We start from the raw sequence: 18,422 nt of genomic DNA on the forward strand, positions 1-18,422 counted from the left end.
ATCAAGAATGATGTCTGCAATTTGTAGAACTGTAGTGAGTTCAAGAGGTTTGCAGCAACCTACCAGCCAGTTTCTTTAGAAAATTGCTCCAGTGTACCTCAGAAAATTATGCAATTCATTACATTTCAGGTATCTTATCCAAAGTGACATACAACATATCCAGAGCAGTTAGGGGTTAGGTGCCTTGCTCAAGGGCACTTCAGGCATTCCTGCTGGTCCAGGGAATTGAACTGGCAACCTTTTGGTCCCAAAGCTGTTTCTCTAACCACTGGGCCATGGCTTCTCCCCCCAAAAGGGCTGGTTATGATTTGGATAATTTTTGATTGTTTTACTGGTACTGCTCATTATAGTACAACCCCGATTCCAAAAAAGTTGGGACAAAGTACAAATTGTAAATAAAAACGGAATGCAATGATGTGGAAGTTTCAAAATTCCATATTTTATTCAGAATAGAACATGGATGACATATCAAATGTTTAAACTGAGAAAATGCATCATTTAAAGAGAAAAATTAGGTGATTTTAAATTTCATGACAACACATCTCAAAAAAGTTGGGACAAGGCCATGTTTCCCACTGTGAGACATCCCCTTTTCTCTTTACAACAGTCTGTAAACGTCTGGGGACTGAGGAGACAAGTTGCTCAAGTTTAGGGATAGGAATGTTAACCCATTCTTGTCTAATGTAGGATTCTAGTTGCTCAACTGTCTTGGGTCTTTTTTGTCGTATCTTTCGTTTTATGATGCGCCAAATGTTTTCTATGGGTGAAGGATCTGGACTGCAGGCTGGCCAGTTCAGTACCCGGACCCTTCTTCTACACAGCCATGATGCTGTAATTGATGCAGTATGTGGTTTGGCATTGTCATGTTGGAAAATGCAAGGTCTTCCCTGAAAGAGACGTCGTCTGGATGGGAGCATATGTTGCTTTAGAACCTGGATATACCTTTCAGCATTGATGATGTCTTTCCAGATGTGTAAGCTGTCTATGCCACACGCACTACTGCAACCCCATACCATCAGAGATGCAGGCTTCTGAACTGAGCGCTGATAACAACTTGGGTCGTCCCTCTCCTCTTTAGTCCGAATGACACGGCGTCCCTGATTTCCATAAAGAACTTCAAATTTTGATTCGTCTGACCACAGAACAGTTTTCCACTTTGCCACAGTCCATTTTAAATGAGCCTTGGCCCAGAGAAGACGTCTGCGCTTTTGAATCATGTTTAGATACGGCTTCTTCTTTGAACTATAGAGTTTTAGCTGGCAACAACGGATGGCACGGTGAATTGTGTTCACAGATAATGTTCTCTGGAAATATTCCTGAGCCCATTTTGTGATTTCCAATACAGAAGCATGCCTGTATGTGATGCAGTGCCGTCTAAGGGCCCAAAGATCAAGGGCACCCAGTATGGTTTTCCGGCCTTGACCCTTACGCACAGAGATTCTTCCAGATTCTCTGAATCTTTTGATGATATTATGCACTGTAGATGATGATATGTTCAAACTCTTTGCAATTTTACACTGTCGAACTCCTTTCTGATATTGCTCCACTATTTGTCGGTGCAGAATTAGGGGGATTGGTGATTCTCTTCCCATCTTTACTTCTGAGAGCCGCTGCCACTCCAAGATGCTCTTTTTATACCCAGTCATGTTAATGACCTATTGCCAGTTGACCTAATGAGTTGCAATTTGGTCGTCCAGCTGTTCCTTTTTTGTACCTTTAACTTTTCCAGCCTCTTATTGCCCCCGTCCCAACTTTTTTGAGATGTGTTGCTGTCATGAAATTTCAAATGAGCCAATATTTGGCATGAAATTTCGAAATGTCTCACTTTCAACATTTGATATGTTATCTATGTTCTATTGTGAATACAATATCAGTTTTTGAGATTTGTAAATTATTGCATTCCGTTTTTATTTACAATTTGTACTTTGTCCCAACTTTTTTGGAATCGGGGTTGTAAGTATTTGGTAATTATTTTCAAAAAATATTTGATTTTCCGGGCGGCACGGTGGTGTAGTGGTTAGCGCTGTCGCCTCACAGCAAGAAGGTCCGGGTTCGAGCCCCATGGCCGGCGAGGGCCTTTCTGTGCGGAGTTTGCATGTTCTCCCCGTGTCCGCGTGGGTTTCCTCCGGGTGCTCCGGTTTCCCCCACAGTCCAAAGACATGCAGGTTAGGTTAACTGGTGACTCTAAATTGACCGTAGGTGTGAATGTGAGTGTGAATGGTTGTCTGTGTCTATGTGTCAGCCCTGTGATGACCTGGCGACTTGTCCAGGGTGTACCCCGCCTTTCGCCCATAGTCAGCTGGGATAGGCTCCAGCTTGCCTGCGACCCTGTAGAAGGATAAAGCGGCTAGAGATAATGAGATGAGATTTGATTTTCCTTATTACCAATAATAAAAGGCATCTTTGTGGTATTTCTTTTGACATACTGAAAGATTGACCCAGTACTGTAGCTTTCAATGCATTGAGCCCTTTTCCTCACCGTTTCATTCGTCAGTCACTGATCAGGGTTTTGATTTTTCTGCCCTTTTCAATGCAGGTGCCTGCGTTTATTGAGATGGTCTTGTATATGATTTAAAATTAGTTGAAGTTTTGTTGAATTACATTACTGAATTTTTCAGTTATAAAACATGTTTATACGCATGTACAGTGCTACAGTATTGTCACTTATGTAAGGATAAGTTTACTCTGAATAGGAAAAAAAATGACAACTCATTTGCATCAATGTGAATTTTTTTTTTTCTTGTTTGAGTGCATGTGGTTTGCAAATCAACCAAATTTCTTGTGGTGTTTTTTATTTCGCAGAAAAAAAGGTTCACATGAAACTAGGGTTGTGTGGTTGCTGGTTAAAGGGCTCTAACTCGATACTGGACTGAGTTCATTTATTTTTGACCCGAGTGAAAATTTGGACCCAAAAAGATGGGAAACTACAGCCCAGGTTTAAAAATACCAGCTTTTCCCTTGAAGTTTAAGTTGGCCCTCAAATTATAGTTAAGTCTATCACATACATGAAAAGAAAAACAACTTTTTTTAAAAAATTTTGATTAATTATACCACTTATGACTGTACTAGAAGCATTATTATTGGCAATTAACTCCAAATCAAACTTCTGTAAATCCAGCAACAAATTTCGGAAGCAGTGGTTTTCTTCAAACTTGCATGCTTATATTAATCACCACCTGTAAACTACAAAGTACGTACAAAGTACGTTCACAAAACTCCATGAAAGCTCAATGCACAGACAGCTGGGAGTACAAGATGCAAATAAAAAAAAATAATTACATAATATTTAATTAGTAATAAGCTTGTCCTACATTTATGCATTTTTGTCATAACTGAATGACTGACTAGTTTTGTTTGTCTTAATTTTTGGTTTTCTGATGGCTCACTTTATTTTTTTTAATCAATGCCAAAAATATCGGTCTGGAAAAGGGCATCTCCTAAATGTTCTAAATATTATATATATTTTTTTATTTTATTTTTTTTAAATTTATACCAAGCAATTTCAGGAGGCCCCCCCAAATTTACAAGATTTTCACAAATACCAAATTTCTTATCAACATTTGTCTGAACAGTTTACAACCCCAATCCCAAAAAGTTGGGACACTATGTAAAACGTAAATAAAAACAGAATGAAATTATTTGCAAATCATGGAAAACTCTATATTTCATTGAAAATGGTACAAAGATGACAGATGTTGAAACTGAGACATTTATTATGGGTTTTTTGTTTGTTTGTTTGTTTGTTTGTTTGTTTTTTTAAATATATGCTCATTTTTGAATTTGATGCCAGCAACACATTTCAAAAACTGTTGGGACAGGAGCATGTTTACCACTGTGTTGAATGTTTGGGAACTGAGCAGATCAATTGCTGTAGTTTTGAAAGTGAACTGTTGTCCCATTCTTGCCTGATACACAATTTCAGTTGCTCAACAGTTTTTGGGGTTGTATTTTGTGTTTCATAATGCACCAAGCGTTCTCCGGGGGAGACAGGTCTGGACTGCAGGCAGGCCAATTTAGTACCCGGGCTCTCACTATAGAGCCATGCAGTTGTGAAACATGCAGTATGTGGCATTGTCTTGCTGAAAGAAGGAAGGCTTTTTCTGAAAAATGTCATCTGGATGGTAGCATGTTGCTCCAAAACTTGTGTGTGTATATATCATTCAGCATTAATGATGCCTTCCCAGATGTACAAGCTACTCATGTCATGTGCGCTAATGCACCCTCATACCATCACAGATGCTGGCTTTTGAACTGTGCACTGATGATAACCCTGATGGTCCCTCTCCTCTTTAGCCTGGAGGATGTGGTGTCCATGATTTCTAAAAATAATTTAAAATTTCGATTGATCAGTCCTCAGGACCGTTTTCCATTTCACCTCAGTCCATCGTAAAAGAGGTCGGGTCCAGAGAAAGTGGCGGTGTTTCTGGATATTGTTTATATCTGGTTTTAACTTTCATTTGTGGATGCGGTAATGAACTGTTTTCACAGACGATGGTTTTCTGAAGTGTTCCTGAGCCCATACAGTGATTTTTTTTTTTTTTTTTTTTTCCACTACAGACACGTGTCTGCTTTTAATGCAGTGTCTCCTGAGGGCCTGAAGATCACAGGCATCCAATGTCAGTTTTCAGCCTTGTCTCTTGCATACAGAGATTTCTCCACATTGTCTAAATTCTTTTCATGATATTATGTACCATAGATTATGTGATCCCTAAATTCTTTGCAATTTTAAAATGAGGAACGTTATTCTTAAATTGTTGCACTGTTTGCCCATGCAGTCTTTCACAGAGCGGTGAACCCCTCCCCATCTTTACTTCCGAGAGACTCTGCCTCTCTGACATGATCTTTTTATACCCAATCATGTTATTGACCTGTTGCCAATTAACCTAATAATTTTTTTTTAACATGTCTTTTGTTTCCCTGTCTCACCTTTTTTGAAACATGTTGCTGGCACCAAGTTCAAAATGAGCACATATTTTTCAAAATATATTTTATATCCAGCTTAATAAATGAGGCCCAGTGTTAATGCTTATATAATAAATAAATGCACATTAGAAATGCCCGATCGATGCATGCAAGAGCAGACGCTTGTCTCTTTTCAAGCAGGGTGATTTGCATTAGGGGATCTGTGGATATGTGGGTGGTAACTGAATCTTCCTGAAAAAAAAAAAAATCTCTTCACTGTATGAACTTGTCTGTTCTTTCCAAACTTGGCAAGTTCCTAGAAGAATATGCAAGCAAAAAGTTAGTTGTTTTTTACATTCACATGCTCGTTTCCTATTTATAGCGCACTAGGTATTTAATGTTATGCTCTTTTAAATGATGTAAAATATTACAGTTGGCTCTAGTATACTGTATGAAGTAGATTTTAGTAATGGCGCTACTGCAAAATCATTTTTTAAGCCACCCTAACATCTATAATACTGTAGATACAATAGTACAATGTAGTACAATTGCATATAAAATATCTGTGTAAACAAAAAAATAATTCGTGTGCCCCCCCCCCCCCCCCCCCCCCCCCCCCCCCCCCCCCATGTAAATGGATTTTACTTAGGGAGGGGAATGAGCCAGGAGATGAGAAGACTGTGACCTACAGAGAGCTTCTACAGCAAGTGTGCAAATTTGCCAACGTTCTTAAGTCACAAGGTACATTAAATAAGAAGCATCAGACTTCTTAGAATATGGTAGCGATTAGAAAAATCATATGATGTGCTCTGTCGTAAAGGAGTGAAGAAGGGGGATCGTGTCTCTATCTACATGCCTATGGTAGTGGAACTGGTGGTGGCCATGTTGGCTTGTGCCCGAATTGGAGCTGTGCACTCGATTGTGGTATGTTCATGCTATAATTTTATCTTTATTTTTATTTTCTTCCTCCCTGATCAGATTATTGCTAGTATTCTGCTGGTGAGCATTTACTATTGCCAGAGGTTTCTGTCCCAGTGATTCCAGATTACATTTATTAAAACATACAGACATAATGGGGCGTAACCAAATACAGATGCGTCGCTTGAATTGAACCAATAACATGTCCGAAACTAATATGCTATGGACCGAAGGTGGAGAGTTCAGTTATTGTTTTAATGTGATGTTTTTACTTTTAATGTTGTTCATTAAACAGATCATGGAAGATTGTGGGGTGGGTTGCCAGTTTTCATAAACATTCCCATCCCTCAAAAACCAAACACATAGACTTGTGATTAGCATAGGACAAGGTGGACACACATTTCTTCATTTTCTCAGCATTTTTGTGGGAAACAAGTTGCCAGTGGTGCAAATAATCTTTTGATTTTAGTTAAATTGTTTAATTTTTATAGCACTTTTAGCAATGAATATTGTGAAACACCTTTACAGAAATTTGGCTATGGATTTGAATTTAGATCCCTGATTTGCAAATATCTATCTGCAAAACACATTATATTTGGAATCTGGCAACCTTGCTCACAGCAAAATAAACAAAATTTATGTAAATAATAAACTGTTGTTAAATAAGTTCATTGACACAATACCAACAGGATTTATTTATTTATTTATTTTGCTTGCCAGTTGTTTGCTCCAAACCTAAAAACCGAGCTCGGAAATAAAACCGCATTTCTGTACAAGAAAAATAAATATGCTGGCATAGTTTGAGGCATTGCTCCATATAGCTCACCCATCTGTGAATCGTGTGCAGCTGGGATCTCTTGTACTTGTGGTTGTTCACCATTGTTATTAAAAGAAAACCATCTCGGAAAATCATACAGGCAATAAAATGAAATGCTGCATTAAGGACCCCATTTTGACTTGCTGAAGCACTGCAGCCCAGCTTTATAATAGAGGTAGCATGTACAGTGGGCTATCTGGAATGTAAAAACTGAAGGAGGTCTAATAAAATATTATTAGGTGGCTGGAGTTTCTTGATTTTGAAAGATAATCTTGTTTTGAAACTGTTATCTTGGTCACAGTAGATAACAGATGGAAAGTTCCACAGGGCCTGTGGTTCAGGAGTTAAATAAAGCGCTGTACTATTTACTGTTCTAATTAGTGAATGAAACTGATTTCTTTTTCCAGCAGCGCTGTTTTTTCAGTGTTTCTAGGGCATAGTGATGGGTTAAAAAAAAAAAAAACACTTTCAATATCAACCACACCCATATTTTTTTTTTTTTTTAAATTCAGAAACAGATGCATATTTTGAGCATGAACCAGGCACAGATAAAGGCAATGGTATTGCGTTACACCCCTAATATGTAAACATGTTGCACTTTGCATTCATTTCCTTGTTCTGAGAGACCTCTGGACATGCACATATATCTAGTAATGTTTTAAATAGTTTTTTTTTGTTTGTTTGTTTTTTTTAAATCTGTGACATGCTTCAGTTTGCAGGCTTTTCAGCTGAATCACTCTGTGAAAGAATTATGGATTCTCAGTGTTGTCTCCTCATTACAGCTGGTAAGAATTGTTTAAACTCTGGTTATCTTTAACAAGTTAAATTTAGCAACTCAAATGCAGCATTGTCTTTTACCCACTGATAGGAAGTTATGCATTAGAAATGGAGTTAATTTTCTAACTCTGTTCACACCACACATGGCGAGAGCATCAAGATGACTGGAAGTCATTCGTTTTCTACGTGAGCCAGCGTCTCTTGGCAGCGAGGCGGTCGGTGGTGCGTCTTGGCAGCAGGGGCATCGAAGTTGAAGTTTATGCAACTTTATAGTAATGAGCGATGATTGGTTCGATGGCAACCAATCGGAATTTAGAAATGCTCTGCTCTGAAGAATCTTGGCGCATACAGACGTGTAGATTTTGGTTCTGTTCAAGCTGTTCCCAGATAGCCTACCATGGAGGAGAAATTGATAATTGCAGTGGCGACTTTCCCCTTTATTTATGATGTCAGGGACATTTTTAAAAAAAAAGAAGAAAAAAAGTTGCATCAGGAAGGGCATCTAGTGTAAAAACCTATGCCAAATCAAGTATGCAGATCATGACGATCCACTGTGGCCACCCCTAACGAGACCAGCCAAAAGATGATGATGATGATACCGGGTGATGTGTGTTTGCTTTGCAGCCCTTTGAAATAAAGTTTGCAACATGAAGCATTCTGATCAGCCGTGTAGTCGCCTAGTTAATCTAAGTCACCGAGCATCCACGAACTTATCGGGATCATCTGGCAGTGCGGCGAGAGCGAATTTTGATGCGCTCACTGTGTACCACCAAATTCTGTGTCTAAAGTTGCATTGGGTATTATCGTCTGACCGGGCTACAGAAGGGAAAAAAAATCTTTAAATTGATGGTTTTTTTGGACCCACGTTGTTCACCAGTGTGAATCACACACGCACAGAGTGATGCTTGAAAGTTTGGGAAACCTTTAGAATTTCTGATATTTCTGCATAAACGTGAACTAAAACATCATCAGACCAAAAACTTCAGATTTTCACACCCAGTTAAACAAAGTTTCACATATACTTTTTCCACTCATTGATGAGTAATCTTGGATCATGTTCCGCAATAAATAAATGACAAAGTATAATTTTGTATCGCTTGTTTAATCTGGTTCTCCTTATTTACCTTTAGGGTGTGTGTGAGCGAAATGTTTGGACACACTTTTTGAACACACTTATTACAGTCTTTTGACTGGTACTGTACATATATAATTAATAGAACACATCACTACTATCCAAGGACTAAAAATTAGGTTGAATTATTTTATTCCTGGTAAGTGCTTGTTTTGTGGTAAGTGCCCATTTTATTCCTGCTAAGAACCTGGTAAGAGTTCTTATTTTATTCCCTTTCTGTGTTGCTCTCTCAGATGGCTTTTACAGAGGGGATAAGCTCATAAGTCTTAAGGTTATTGCTGAAGAAGCTCTACAAAAATGCAGAGACAAGTAAGCTATACATAAAGCACACCAAATTTGTAAGGGTCGGATGTTTCGCTCACTGTCGGAAAGCCGTGCTTGTTGAATACACACCAGTGCATCTGTGTGTCAGGTCTTTTTCTGTAGAACGGTGCATTGTGCTGAAACACTTATCGAAGGAAGAACCGGAGGCCTCTTCACCAGGCTCCATGTCCCCCCCAGCGAAACGCTCTTGCCCCGACCTGCAGGTGAACTTTAACTTTTTTTTTTTTCCCCCATTAACTAATCTGTGTAAGCTGCAATTTTATTACTATCATATTGACCCAGTATGTGTTTCTTACCCAAATACGGTCATGTGTCTCTAGTGGGTGTGTGTATTGTTTTTTTTTTTTTTTTTTTTTTTTTTAAATGAATCTGTAATAGAGATCTGGCAACATCCAAAGTCTTTTCAATTGTACAATTACTTTACTGCAGAAATGGTGCATCTATATAATATATACTATATAAAATGATGAAGATGAAGCTTCTGAAACAGCCTGATAAATTATTTTTGATTATTTTTTATTAGTGCTGTCAAAAATGTTGCATTATTAACGCGTTAACTTGACTCAATTTTAACGGCGATTAATTTTTTTTATCGTGTGACATGATGTAGGTTTTTCATAAGCTTTTGAAACTGCCAGGAACTTGGAACAGAGACTTTGCTTAGAAAACCGATAGCAGCTAGACTGTAATGCCCCGCACAGCCAGAGTCCTCTGCCCTCCCCCCAAAGAACCAGCGCGGGCAGGGCGCGCTAGTAGAGATGGGATTTATGGCTCTTCGATGGGATCCGCATCTTTGTGATCCGTTCTTTGAAAAGAGCCGTTCAAAAGACTGGCTAATTTGGCTCTTTTTAAATATTTATTCAGTTTTAAGAAGACAGCGTCTAAAGAAGCCAGATCCCTCTGAACTGTAAACTCAATGCTATCCCAGAAATCCTTCCTGTAATATGCAAATTTGGCCACCTCTGATTGGACAGCGCGACGCATCAACAGGCAGAAAGTGTAAAAGTACAAAATGTGTTAAGTGAGCTGAAACAGTAAAGATCAGATTCAATGCAATATTTATCAACGAACAACTTAAAGTTAATATAATAGTGTACTTTATATTATAATCAAGCATGTCAAGGCTACCGTCACTGTGTAATCTATCTCTCTGATTAGAGTTGTAGACACTCAAGCAGTAGATCACTTCACTCATGGTTCTCTTGCTAGCTTCGGGACAAAGAGCTACGGTGCTCGGCTTAGGTTTCACTTTGCAGTGGCTGTGTCAAGACGTGTTATGTTTTGCAATAAAAAAAAAACATTGGTACAAAGCAAGCCCATTCACTTTTTTATGCTGATAAGAGAATTACAATGGTTTTTTTTTTATGTGACAAAAATGTGCGATTAATCGCGAGTTAACTCTGACAGTCACGACATTAATCGCGATTAAATATTTTAATCGCTTGACAGCACTTTTTATTTATTTAATTGATTCTAATCATACATTTGTATTGCGGTTGCATTATTACACAATAAATCATTATGTGCCTCATATGTTCAAATTTCGAGCCATTTGGGATTAATCACAAAGAAAAATCACAGCTTTTAGCTATTTTATTTGTTTCAGTTCCAGCCTGAAATGGTCTATAGAAACAAGCAAAATCTCATCTCATCTCATTATCTCTAGCTGCTTTACCCTGTTCTACAGGGTCGCAGGCAAGCTGGAGCCTATCCCAGCTGACTACGGGCGAAAGGCGGGGTACACCCTGGACAAGTCGCCAGGTCATCACAGGGCTGACACATAGACACAGACAACCATTCACACTCACATTCACACCTACGGTCAATTTAGAGTCACCCTAACCTGCATGTCTTTGGACTGTGGGGGAAACCGGAGCACCCGGAGGAAACCCACGCGAACAACATTCAAACTCCACACAGAAAGGCCCTCGCCGGCCACGGGGCTCGAACCCAGGACCTTCTTGCTGTGAGGCGACAGCGCTAACCACTACACCGCCGTGCCGCCGGGAGCATACATATGATTTTGTTTTTTAAAGTGTTTTTGAGTATTTGGGTACACTTTTGGAAACAACAAATGTTTGAGCCTGTAAAATGCTTTTTATATTTAAAACAAAAAAACAAGCCAAAAAAGAAAAACCACGACAGGTTTACCTGTACCTTTTTTCCACTGAACAAAGTTTGAACAGAAAAGAAACCCCGACAGTCATTTATTGTCTCGAATACTTTGGTGATTTCAGATGTCATTGTGTTTTCTGGCAGTATGGAGCTATGTCTTCATTTACAGTGAAGTGTTGCCATACTTATCCAAATCCTCACTTTCACTTCCTCCCCCACCCTTTTAGCAGAAGAAGGTGAAAGAAAAAGTAAGGAAGGTCCGTCCCATCCCCAAGGTATTTCAAGGCCTGCCTCTGCTTTAACTTAACTTTCTTTTTTCTCCCCACTCTTTCTTTAACACTTGTTTGTCCCCATTCCCTGGAGACCCTTGCGTCCCTTGGGAAGGTTCAAGGCCTGCATCATTGTTCACACTAACAGTGTGTCTGTGAAAATGCATCTGCTCATACACATTTGCACACTTTTTTCAGACTTGGTACACCTTTGCTGCTTTAAATGGATAACTGTAAAAATTTGCTTCTGTTGAGAAACTCTGTTAGAATGAATTTAAACTGAATTTTTTTTTTTTTTGAGTACCAATTCTGAAACCTGAGATCACTTAGTCTGGAAAAAGAACGACAGCCTACGTCCCAGACGTTAGACTTGAGATGTTTAGTGTTTTTACTTGAATGTCAATACTTTGTGTCCCAAAACATGAGACCTTATAATATTTCTTCTATAAAAAGCTTTATTATCTGCAACATGTGTAAGTGCTATGTGTGTCTGTGCTCTTCAAAGCTTGGCTAAGTATTGATTGATTTATATGGTGTTCTCTCACGAGCATCTGATTAGCTAGAAGACTATTCTAACTTCTCTTTTTAGTGACTTTGTGATGTAGTAGTGCAGTGAAGTGCAAAGGTTTGCATCCCCCATGGTTTTTGAACACAGTCAGGGATATGAAAGAGGATGGAGGCAGTTATTAAAGCAATAGTTGGGTATACACTTTATTATGGAATGTCTGTAGCATGCAAAATGTTTCAATTTATACTTGTTCATCTCTTGACCTGAGTAGGTCTTAACATATTTCTCTTGACCATTTTTCTTACCAGTGATACTAAAATTGCATCTATGCAACCTAAAAAAGTAAATGTCCTATTGCGATAAATGTATTTAAATTTTTGTCTTCATTTTCTTATTAGGGAATGCAAATTTTTGCACTCTGTGTATACACATGTATTTTAATCAGCATCTGTTATTTGTTCAGATGAGTTCTAAAGGCTGGATAATTGGAGCAGCGTAATTAACTAAGGGGCCCAGGCTAACACTAATGAGGATGTCTCTCGTGTTTCAGACACCCCCCCCCCCCCCCCCCCCCAAAAAAAAATCACAGTTAAAAAACACGACTTGGATCAAAGCTCTTTAAGTGTAAGGGGACTTGGGTCTGGAAACACAGTAGTCACCGTCGAATCATTAACGTCTCATGGAATTGACCCTTCTGTCTTTTTAAAAGCTTCACATACTTTTGCCACTCATTAATAAGCACTATTGGATCATTTTCCTTCATAAATAAATGACCAAGTATAATATCTTTCTCATTTTGTTTAATTGGGTTGTATTTATCTATTTTTAGGGCTTGTATGAAAATGTGGTGTTTTGGGTCATATTTAAGTAGAAATGTAGAAAATTCTAAAGGGTTCACAAACTTTCAAGCACCACTGTAGTTCCATTTCAGTACTCTTGTGTCTTGAATGATATGAATTTCTCTGGTTCTGTGTTTCCTGCTCTCAGCCCCTGACATGCATGCTGGAATTTGATCCAACCAATTTGATGCTTCTGCTCGTTTCTGTAGTCCTATTACGTTTAGTAGCTCCAAAGTAATGTGCTTCACTAAGTTTATTTAGAATTTTCTCTCTTCTTGCTGTTTGAAAGCTGCACTCGTACATTCCAGATTGCATGTAGTTGAGTCGAGGTGTGTGGGCCCTTGTATGGGAATGAATCAGTTGAATTTAAATGTTGATGTGGTTCATCCTCAGAGCATCTAAAGCAGTTTGGGTTGAAGAATCTTTTCAAACCATATTCCATCAGAGAAATTCAGGGGAAAAAAAACCCCATCTGCTTGTCTCTTTTTCATGGACTTTGGGTGGTCCAGGTGCCCTGGAACCCAGAAGTGGATGTATGCTGGCACACACTGATGGATGGAGCGTCGGATGAATGTGAGCCAGTGTGGTGTGAATCTGAAGATCCTCTCTTCATCCTTTACACAAGCGGTTCCACTGGCAAACCAAAGGTATTGTGTCACTAAATTTTATTGCTGTCGCAAGCTCTGCACTTGCGACTTTGAACATGGTCTTACAATCTGGTGTCACTCCGAAGAGGATGAGTTCCCTTTTGAGTCGGGTACCTCTCAAGGTTTCTTTCTCATGTTGAATCAAGTTGGTTTTTTTTCTTGACACTGGCCTCTGGCTTGCTCATTAGTGATCAGTCTATAAATCTACATAAAGATTTCTGTAAAACTGAACTGACATTATCTCGTCTCATTATCTCTAGCCGCTTTATCCTGTTCTACAGGGTCGCAGGCAAGCTGGAGCCTATCCCAGCTGACTACGGGCGAAAGGCGGGGTACACCCTGGACAAGTCGCCAGGTCATCACAGGGCTGACACATAGACACAGACAACCATTCACACTCACATTCACACCTACGGTCAATTTAGAGTCACCAGTTAACCTAACCTGCATGTCTTTGGACTGTGGGGGAAACCGGAGCACCCGGAGGAAACCCACGCGGACACGGGGAGAACATGCAAACTCCGCACAGAAAGGCCCTCGCCGGCCACGGGCCTCGAACCCGGACCTTCTTAGTGTGAGGCGACCGTGCTAACCACTACGCCACCGTGCCGCCTGAACTGACATTATCTATTGTTAAAATTGCTGTACAAATGAAATTGAATTGAAGTAAAGCTTTTATCAGTCAAACTGAGCACCCGGTGAAGAAATCAAAACTATGGAGTTATGTGGTAAACAAAAAAAAAAGTTTTATATTTTCGATTCAACAAAGTAGCCAGCATTTACCTTGATGCTTTGCACACTATTGACATTATCTTAACCAGCTTCATGAGGGAGTCACCTGGAATGCTTTTCAATTAACAGCTATGCCTTGTCAAAAGTTATAGTGCAATTCCTTGCCGCCTTTGTGTTTGAGATCAAACCAGTAAATAATAAAAATACAGTAGATAGCCCTATTCCACAACTGTAGTAATCCATATTATGTCAAGAACCGCTCAGCTAAATAAAGAGAAACGACATCCGTCATTACTTTAAGACATGAAGTGACTTTTAATTCACAAAAATAAAGAAAAAGCATTGAATTAGAAGGTGTGTCCAAACTTTTGACTGGGACTGTATGCAATACTGTGCAAAAGCCTGTTTCTACATAAACCTACTATAAAGAGCAGAAAACTGTAATAAACTAAATGAAGTTGATATTTTAAAAATATATTTATTAAAAAAAAAACGCCAGTAGTCTCGGGTAGGATTTATAAATTTAAGGAAAGGAAATTAGCTGGCAAGTTTTATTGAGCATTTCGGAGAATCTGCCACAGTTCTTGTGGAGACTTGTTTTTGTTCTGACTCAATAATGCAGAAGCTATAAAATAAACAACTATAACAATTTGTGCTAAAAAATTGTGCCCCTAAGAATTTTGCACAGAACTGTATATATGATTTTAATATGTAAAACAGTTTGCAGCAACAAGCCGGTTATGAATGTCTATGAAATGTTGAGAGTAACTGAAAGTTATAATGATGTATAAAAATAAGTCTCCCACAAGCCTTTTTCATGTAATGACACCACAAGAATTTCTTGTGCTAAACAAAACACACAAAAAAAAGTGTAAAGAGTGGACATGCATGCCTTTTTGTCATTTACCCAATTTGAAATATGGGGAAATTGCTCCATAAGGTTGAACAGGGGTGTGTGTGCGTGTGTGTGTGGTGGGTTTGTTTGTTTGTTTGTTTGCAGCTCTACCCATTTCCTCAAGTCCTGATCAATGTTCTATTATTTTCTTTCTTTCCCAGGGTGTGTTGCACACTGTCAGTGGTTACATGCTTTACACTGCTGCAACATTTAAGATGGTGTTTGATTATCACTCCGATGACATTTACTGGTGCACAGCAGACATAGGCTGGATTACAGGTCACTCCTATATCACCTACGGTCCACTGGCTAATGGGGCCACCAGTGTCCTGGTGAGGGAACAACCTAAACACTATACATTTCATAGCAATTTCAGAATATATGGTGCAGTAGGTTCCAGGTACTTGGTTGTTTTATTTGGCAAAGTCTGAAAACAGCTTTACCCTATGTTCACACCAAACGCAGCGAGAGCGTCAAAACTCACTCTCTCTGCCGGGCCCACGATGCTGGTAAGTTCGTGGCCGCTCTGTGACGTAGATTAAGCAGGCAGCTACACAGTTGTTTGGAATGCTTTGTCTTGCAAACTTTTATTTAAAAGGGTCGCAAAGCAAACACACATTCCACCTGGTATATTACATCTTAAAAGAGAACCAAAGTCATTTTTTAAACTTGCTTTATTTCTTAATTAACGTGTTTATTCAATTACGTTTTCGGTTTTAGTAACCTTATATCGTGACTCGTATTGGCAACTGATTGCAATTAAATATTATACTTATCAGCCTATTTGGTTTTTAGCCATGTTGAATTTAGTTCGTTTGGTCCACGGCAGGCGTCGCTTATCTGTGCGATCTTCACGAGACTTGTGCGAGACATCGAAACGTGAAGTGTCAGCCAGGTGTCAGTGCTGCCATTTTGAAAACTGTTTTCCAAACGAAATATTGCACAAAAACGAGTTTAAATGACGATTACCGCCTACTTTTTTCAAACTTTCCTGATTGCTATCAAAACAAACACAACTTCCAGCTTGATCACGTCAGCATTCGAAGGAGGGCGTGCACATCTTTTGACGACGTTGGCAGATGTTGGTCACTTTGATTTCCGCTGTACGTTTTACTTCCGTCCTACGATGTCTCGCACAGGTCTCAATGAATCTCGTTTACGGCCATTGCATTGACATATGGACTGATATATTATGTTGTGTATTTCAAACACTCATAATTTTGTTATAGCAGTAACAAAATAGCGATCAAAAATGCATTCCTATATTTAATAAAATGAGAAATAGAATTTGGATAAATTTGCCTTCAGTTCTCCTTTAATAAAAAATGGTTTACTGAAATAATAAAATACCACTAGTGAGATTGAGTAGAGGTGTTTGTTTGTTTGTTTGTTTGTTTGTTTGTTTGGGCTATGTTGCAAAAAAAAAAATCTGCAAAATTGACTTCATTTTAACATATCCACCATACACCTCTTGTCTCGTAATACCTCCCGTTTGACAGCATCATTCAAGTCACATGTAAGTAAATAGTCAACACTCTTTCTTGCATGCTTTGGTGCTAGTTAGCATGCAATTCCTCCCAGTTTTCACAAATTACAGTACTGTACATTATACACCTTCACCAACTCACTCGAAACGCCTACAATTTAACACCTTGGTCCATGGTTTTGTTTTGTTTTTTTAAATATTTTATTTAAATGTTCCTGTATGGAAACAGGGACACATCATAAATAAAGGGGAACCCCACCACTGCAATTATCAATTTCTCCTCCATGTCGGGCTACTTGGGAACGGTTTGAACAGAACATGATTTACATGACTGTGTTCTCTAGGATTCTTTAGAGTAGAGCACTTCTAAATTCCTCTTGGTTGCTGCCAAACCACATCATAGTTCATTACCATAAAGTTGTCTGAAATTCAACTTTATTCTGACGCCTCTATTGCCCAACACGCACTGCCACCCATCTTGTCGCCAAGAGACACTGGCTCACGTAGAAAACCTAATGACCTCCGGTCATTTTGATGCTCTCGCCTCGTTTGGTGTGAACGTAGCGCAAGTCAAAATATAACTGCTGTACAGAAAGGTAATAACATCCTTATAGGCAAGCCTCAACACTTGGCAGACATCTTGGCTCCTGCCCCTGGGCAGTTGTGTTGGGCTAACAAGATCAGGCCTATACCTAAATGAATGAAGAGAGACCTGCAATTGCACTTTCAATGGCCACACAAACTGCTTCTATGAAATTGCCAGTCAAATCTGATTTTAACAAAAAAAAAACAGTTTGGTGACTTTGCCCCAAAATAAGGTCTAAAAAGTTTTTTCCCCACAGGTTATACTTCTACTATACATGAGCGTGGTTGCAGCAAGGTTTCTACACGTCTACTATGCACGTGCAGCTGTGAGCTTGCATTAGTGTAACAACCTGATTGGCTTAATATGGTTCCCAGTTCGATAGATGATTGGCTTTTTGTGGGGAGGGGTGGGATGTGTGCATACAACCATCATCTCTGGTATTACAGACTTTTCCCATATATCTCATCTCATTATCTGTAGCCGCTTTATCCTTCTACAGGGTCGCAGGCAAGCTGGAGCCTATCCCAGCTGACTACGGGCGAAAGGCAGGGTACACCCTGGACAAGTCACCAGGTCATCACAGGGCTGACACATAGACACAGACAACCACTCACACTCACATTCACACCTACGGTCAATTTAGAGTCACCAGTTAACCTAACCTGCATGTCTTTGGACTGTGGGGGAAACCGGAGCACCCGGAGGGAACCCACGTGGACACGGGGAGAACATGCAAACTCCGCATAGAAAGGGCTCGAACCCGAACCTTCTTGCTGTGAGGCAACAGCGCTAACCACTGTGCCGCCCCTTTTCCCATAGATTTTTAGTCCAAATTCTTTAAGTGGCTTGTCTCCTGCCTTCTAACATCTCTGGTTAAACTTAAGTGACCCTATATTCTTCTTTCCATTGCATGAATAATTTTTAGAATATTTCTTCTGCTTTCTCAATCTCTGCTGACAGTTTGAAGGCTTGCCCACCTATCCTGATGTTAGCAGAATGTGGGAAATAGTGGATAAATACAAAGTCTCCAAGTTTTACACAGCACCCACGGCCATCAGACTCCTCATGAAGTATGGCAGTGAGCCAGTCCACAAGTAAGTGCTTTGTTACAGTGGCTTTGTTGTTTCCATGCCTCATAATACTAAGAATACTATATACAGTATGTTTGCTCAGGCAAGGTGCAATGTTTATCCACTCGATTACCCAACACATAAATGAGCGTGTAAGGCAAATTGGACATGGTGTTCTGTCAAGACAGGAAACACAGACTCCGAAGGCTGGCATGTTATAATTTTAGTGTCTGTGTTTGCTGTACACTGTGGTAGGCCTGTTGGGTTTTTAATGAAAATGGTAGGAGTGTAAGGATGGATGCATTGGGTTGCAAAAATTTCAAGATGTATAGCATAGGGATGTGCAATTCATATTGTGGAAATCAGCATTCTGTTAACACTTGTGTGGTGTTCATGTTTTTGTTA

At 39.4% G+C, this 18,422-nt stretch overlaps 1 protein-coding gene across 3 annotated transcripts in view; it reads left to right on the plus strand.

The window, feature by feature from the left end:
- acss2 (acyl-CoA synthetase short chain family member 2) overlaps window positions 1-18,422 on the plus strand; it is a 47,107-nt gene that overhangs the window by 8,599 nt on the left and 20,086 nt on the right. The window contains exons 3-11 of one of the 3 annotated variants that reach the window (XM_060937925.1): window positions 5,552-5,643; window positions 5,723-5,826; window positions 7,350-7,422; window positions 8,780-8,855; window positions 8,959-9,073; window positions 11,213-11,260; window positions 13,111-13,248; window positions 15,037-15,207; window positions 17,908-18,041. In XM_060937925.1, the coding sequence (XP_060793908.1) occupies window positions 5,552-5,643; window positions 5,723-5,826; window positions 7,350-7,422; window positions 8,780-8,855; window positions 8,959-9,073; window positions 11,213-11,260; window positions 13,111-13,248; window positions 15,037-15,207; window positions 17,908-18,041 (951 nt within the window). The remainder of the gene's footprint in view (window positions 1-5,551; window positions 5,644-5,722; window positions 5,827-7,349; window positions 7,423-8,779; window positions 8,856-8,958; window positions 9,074-11,212; window positions 11,261-13,110; window positions 13,249-15,036; window positions 15,208-17,907; window positions 18,042-18,422) is intronic. The other 2 variants (XM_060937926.1, XM_060937927.1) reach the window with 2 other exon arrangements.

This window comes from Neoarius graeffei, chromosome 13 (genome assembly GCF_027579695.1).
Source record: "Neoarius graeffei isolate fNeoGra1 chromosome 13, fNeoGra1.pri, whole genome shotgun sequence".
NCBI classification, from domain to species: Eukaryota; Metazoa; Chordata; class Actinopteri; order Siluriformes; family Ariidae; genus Neoarius; species Neoarius graeffei.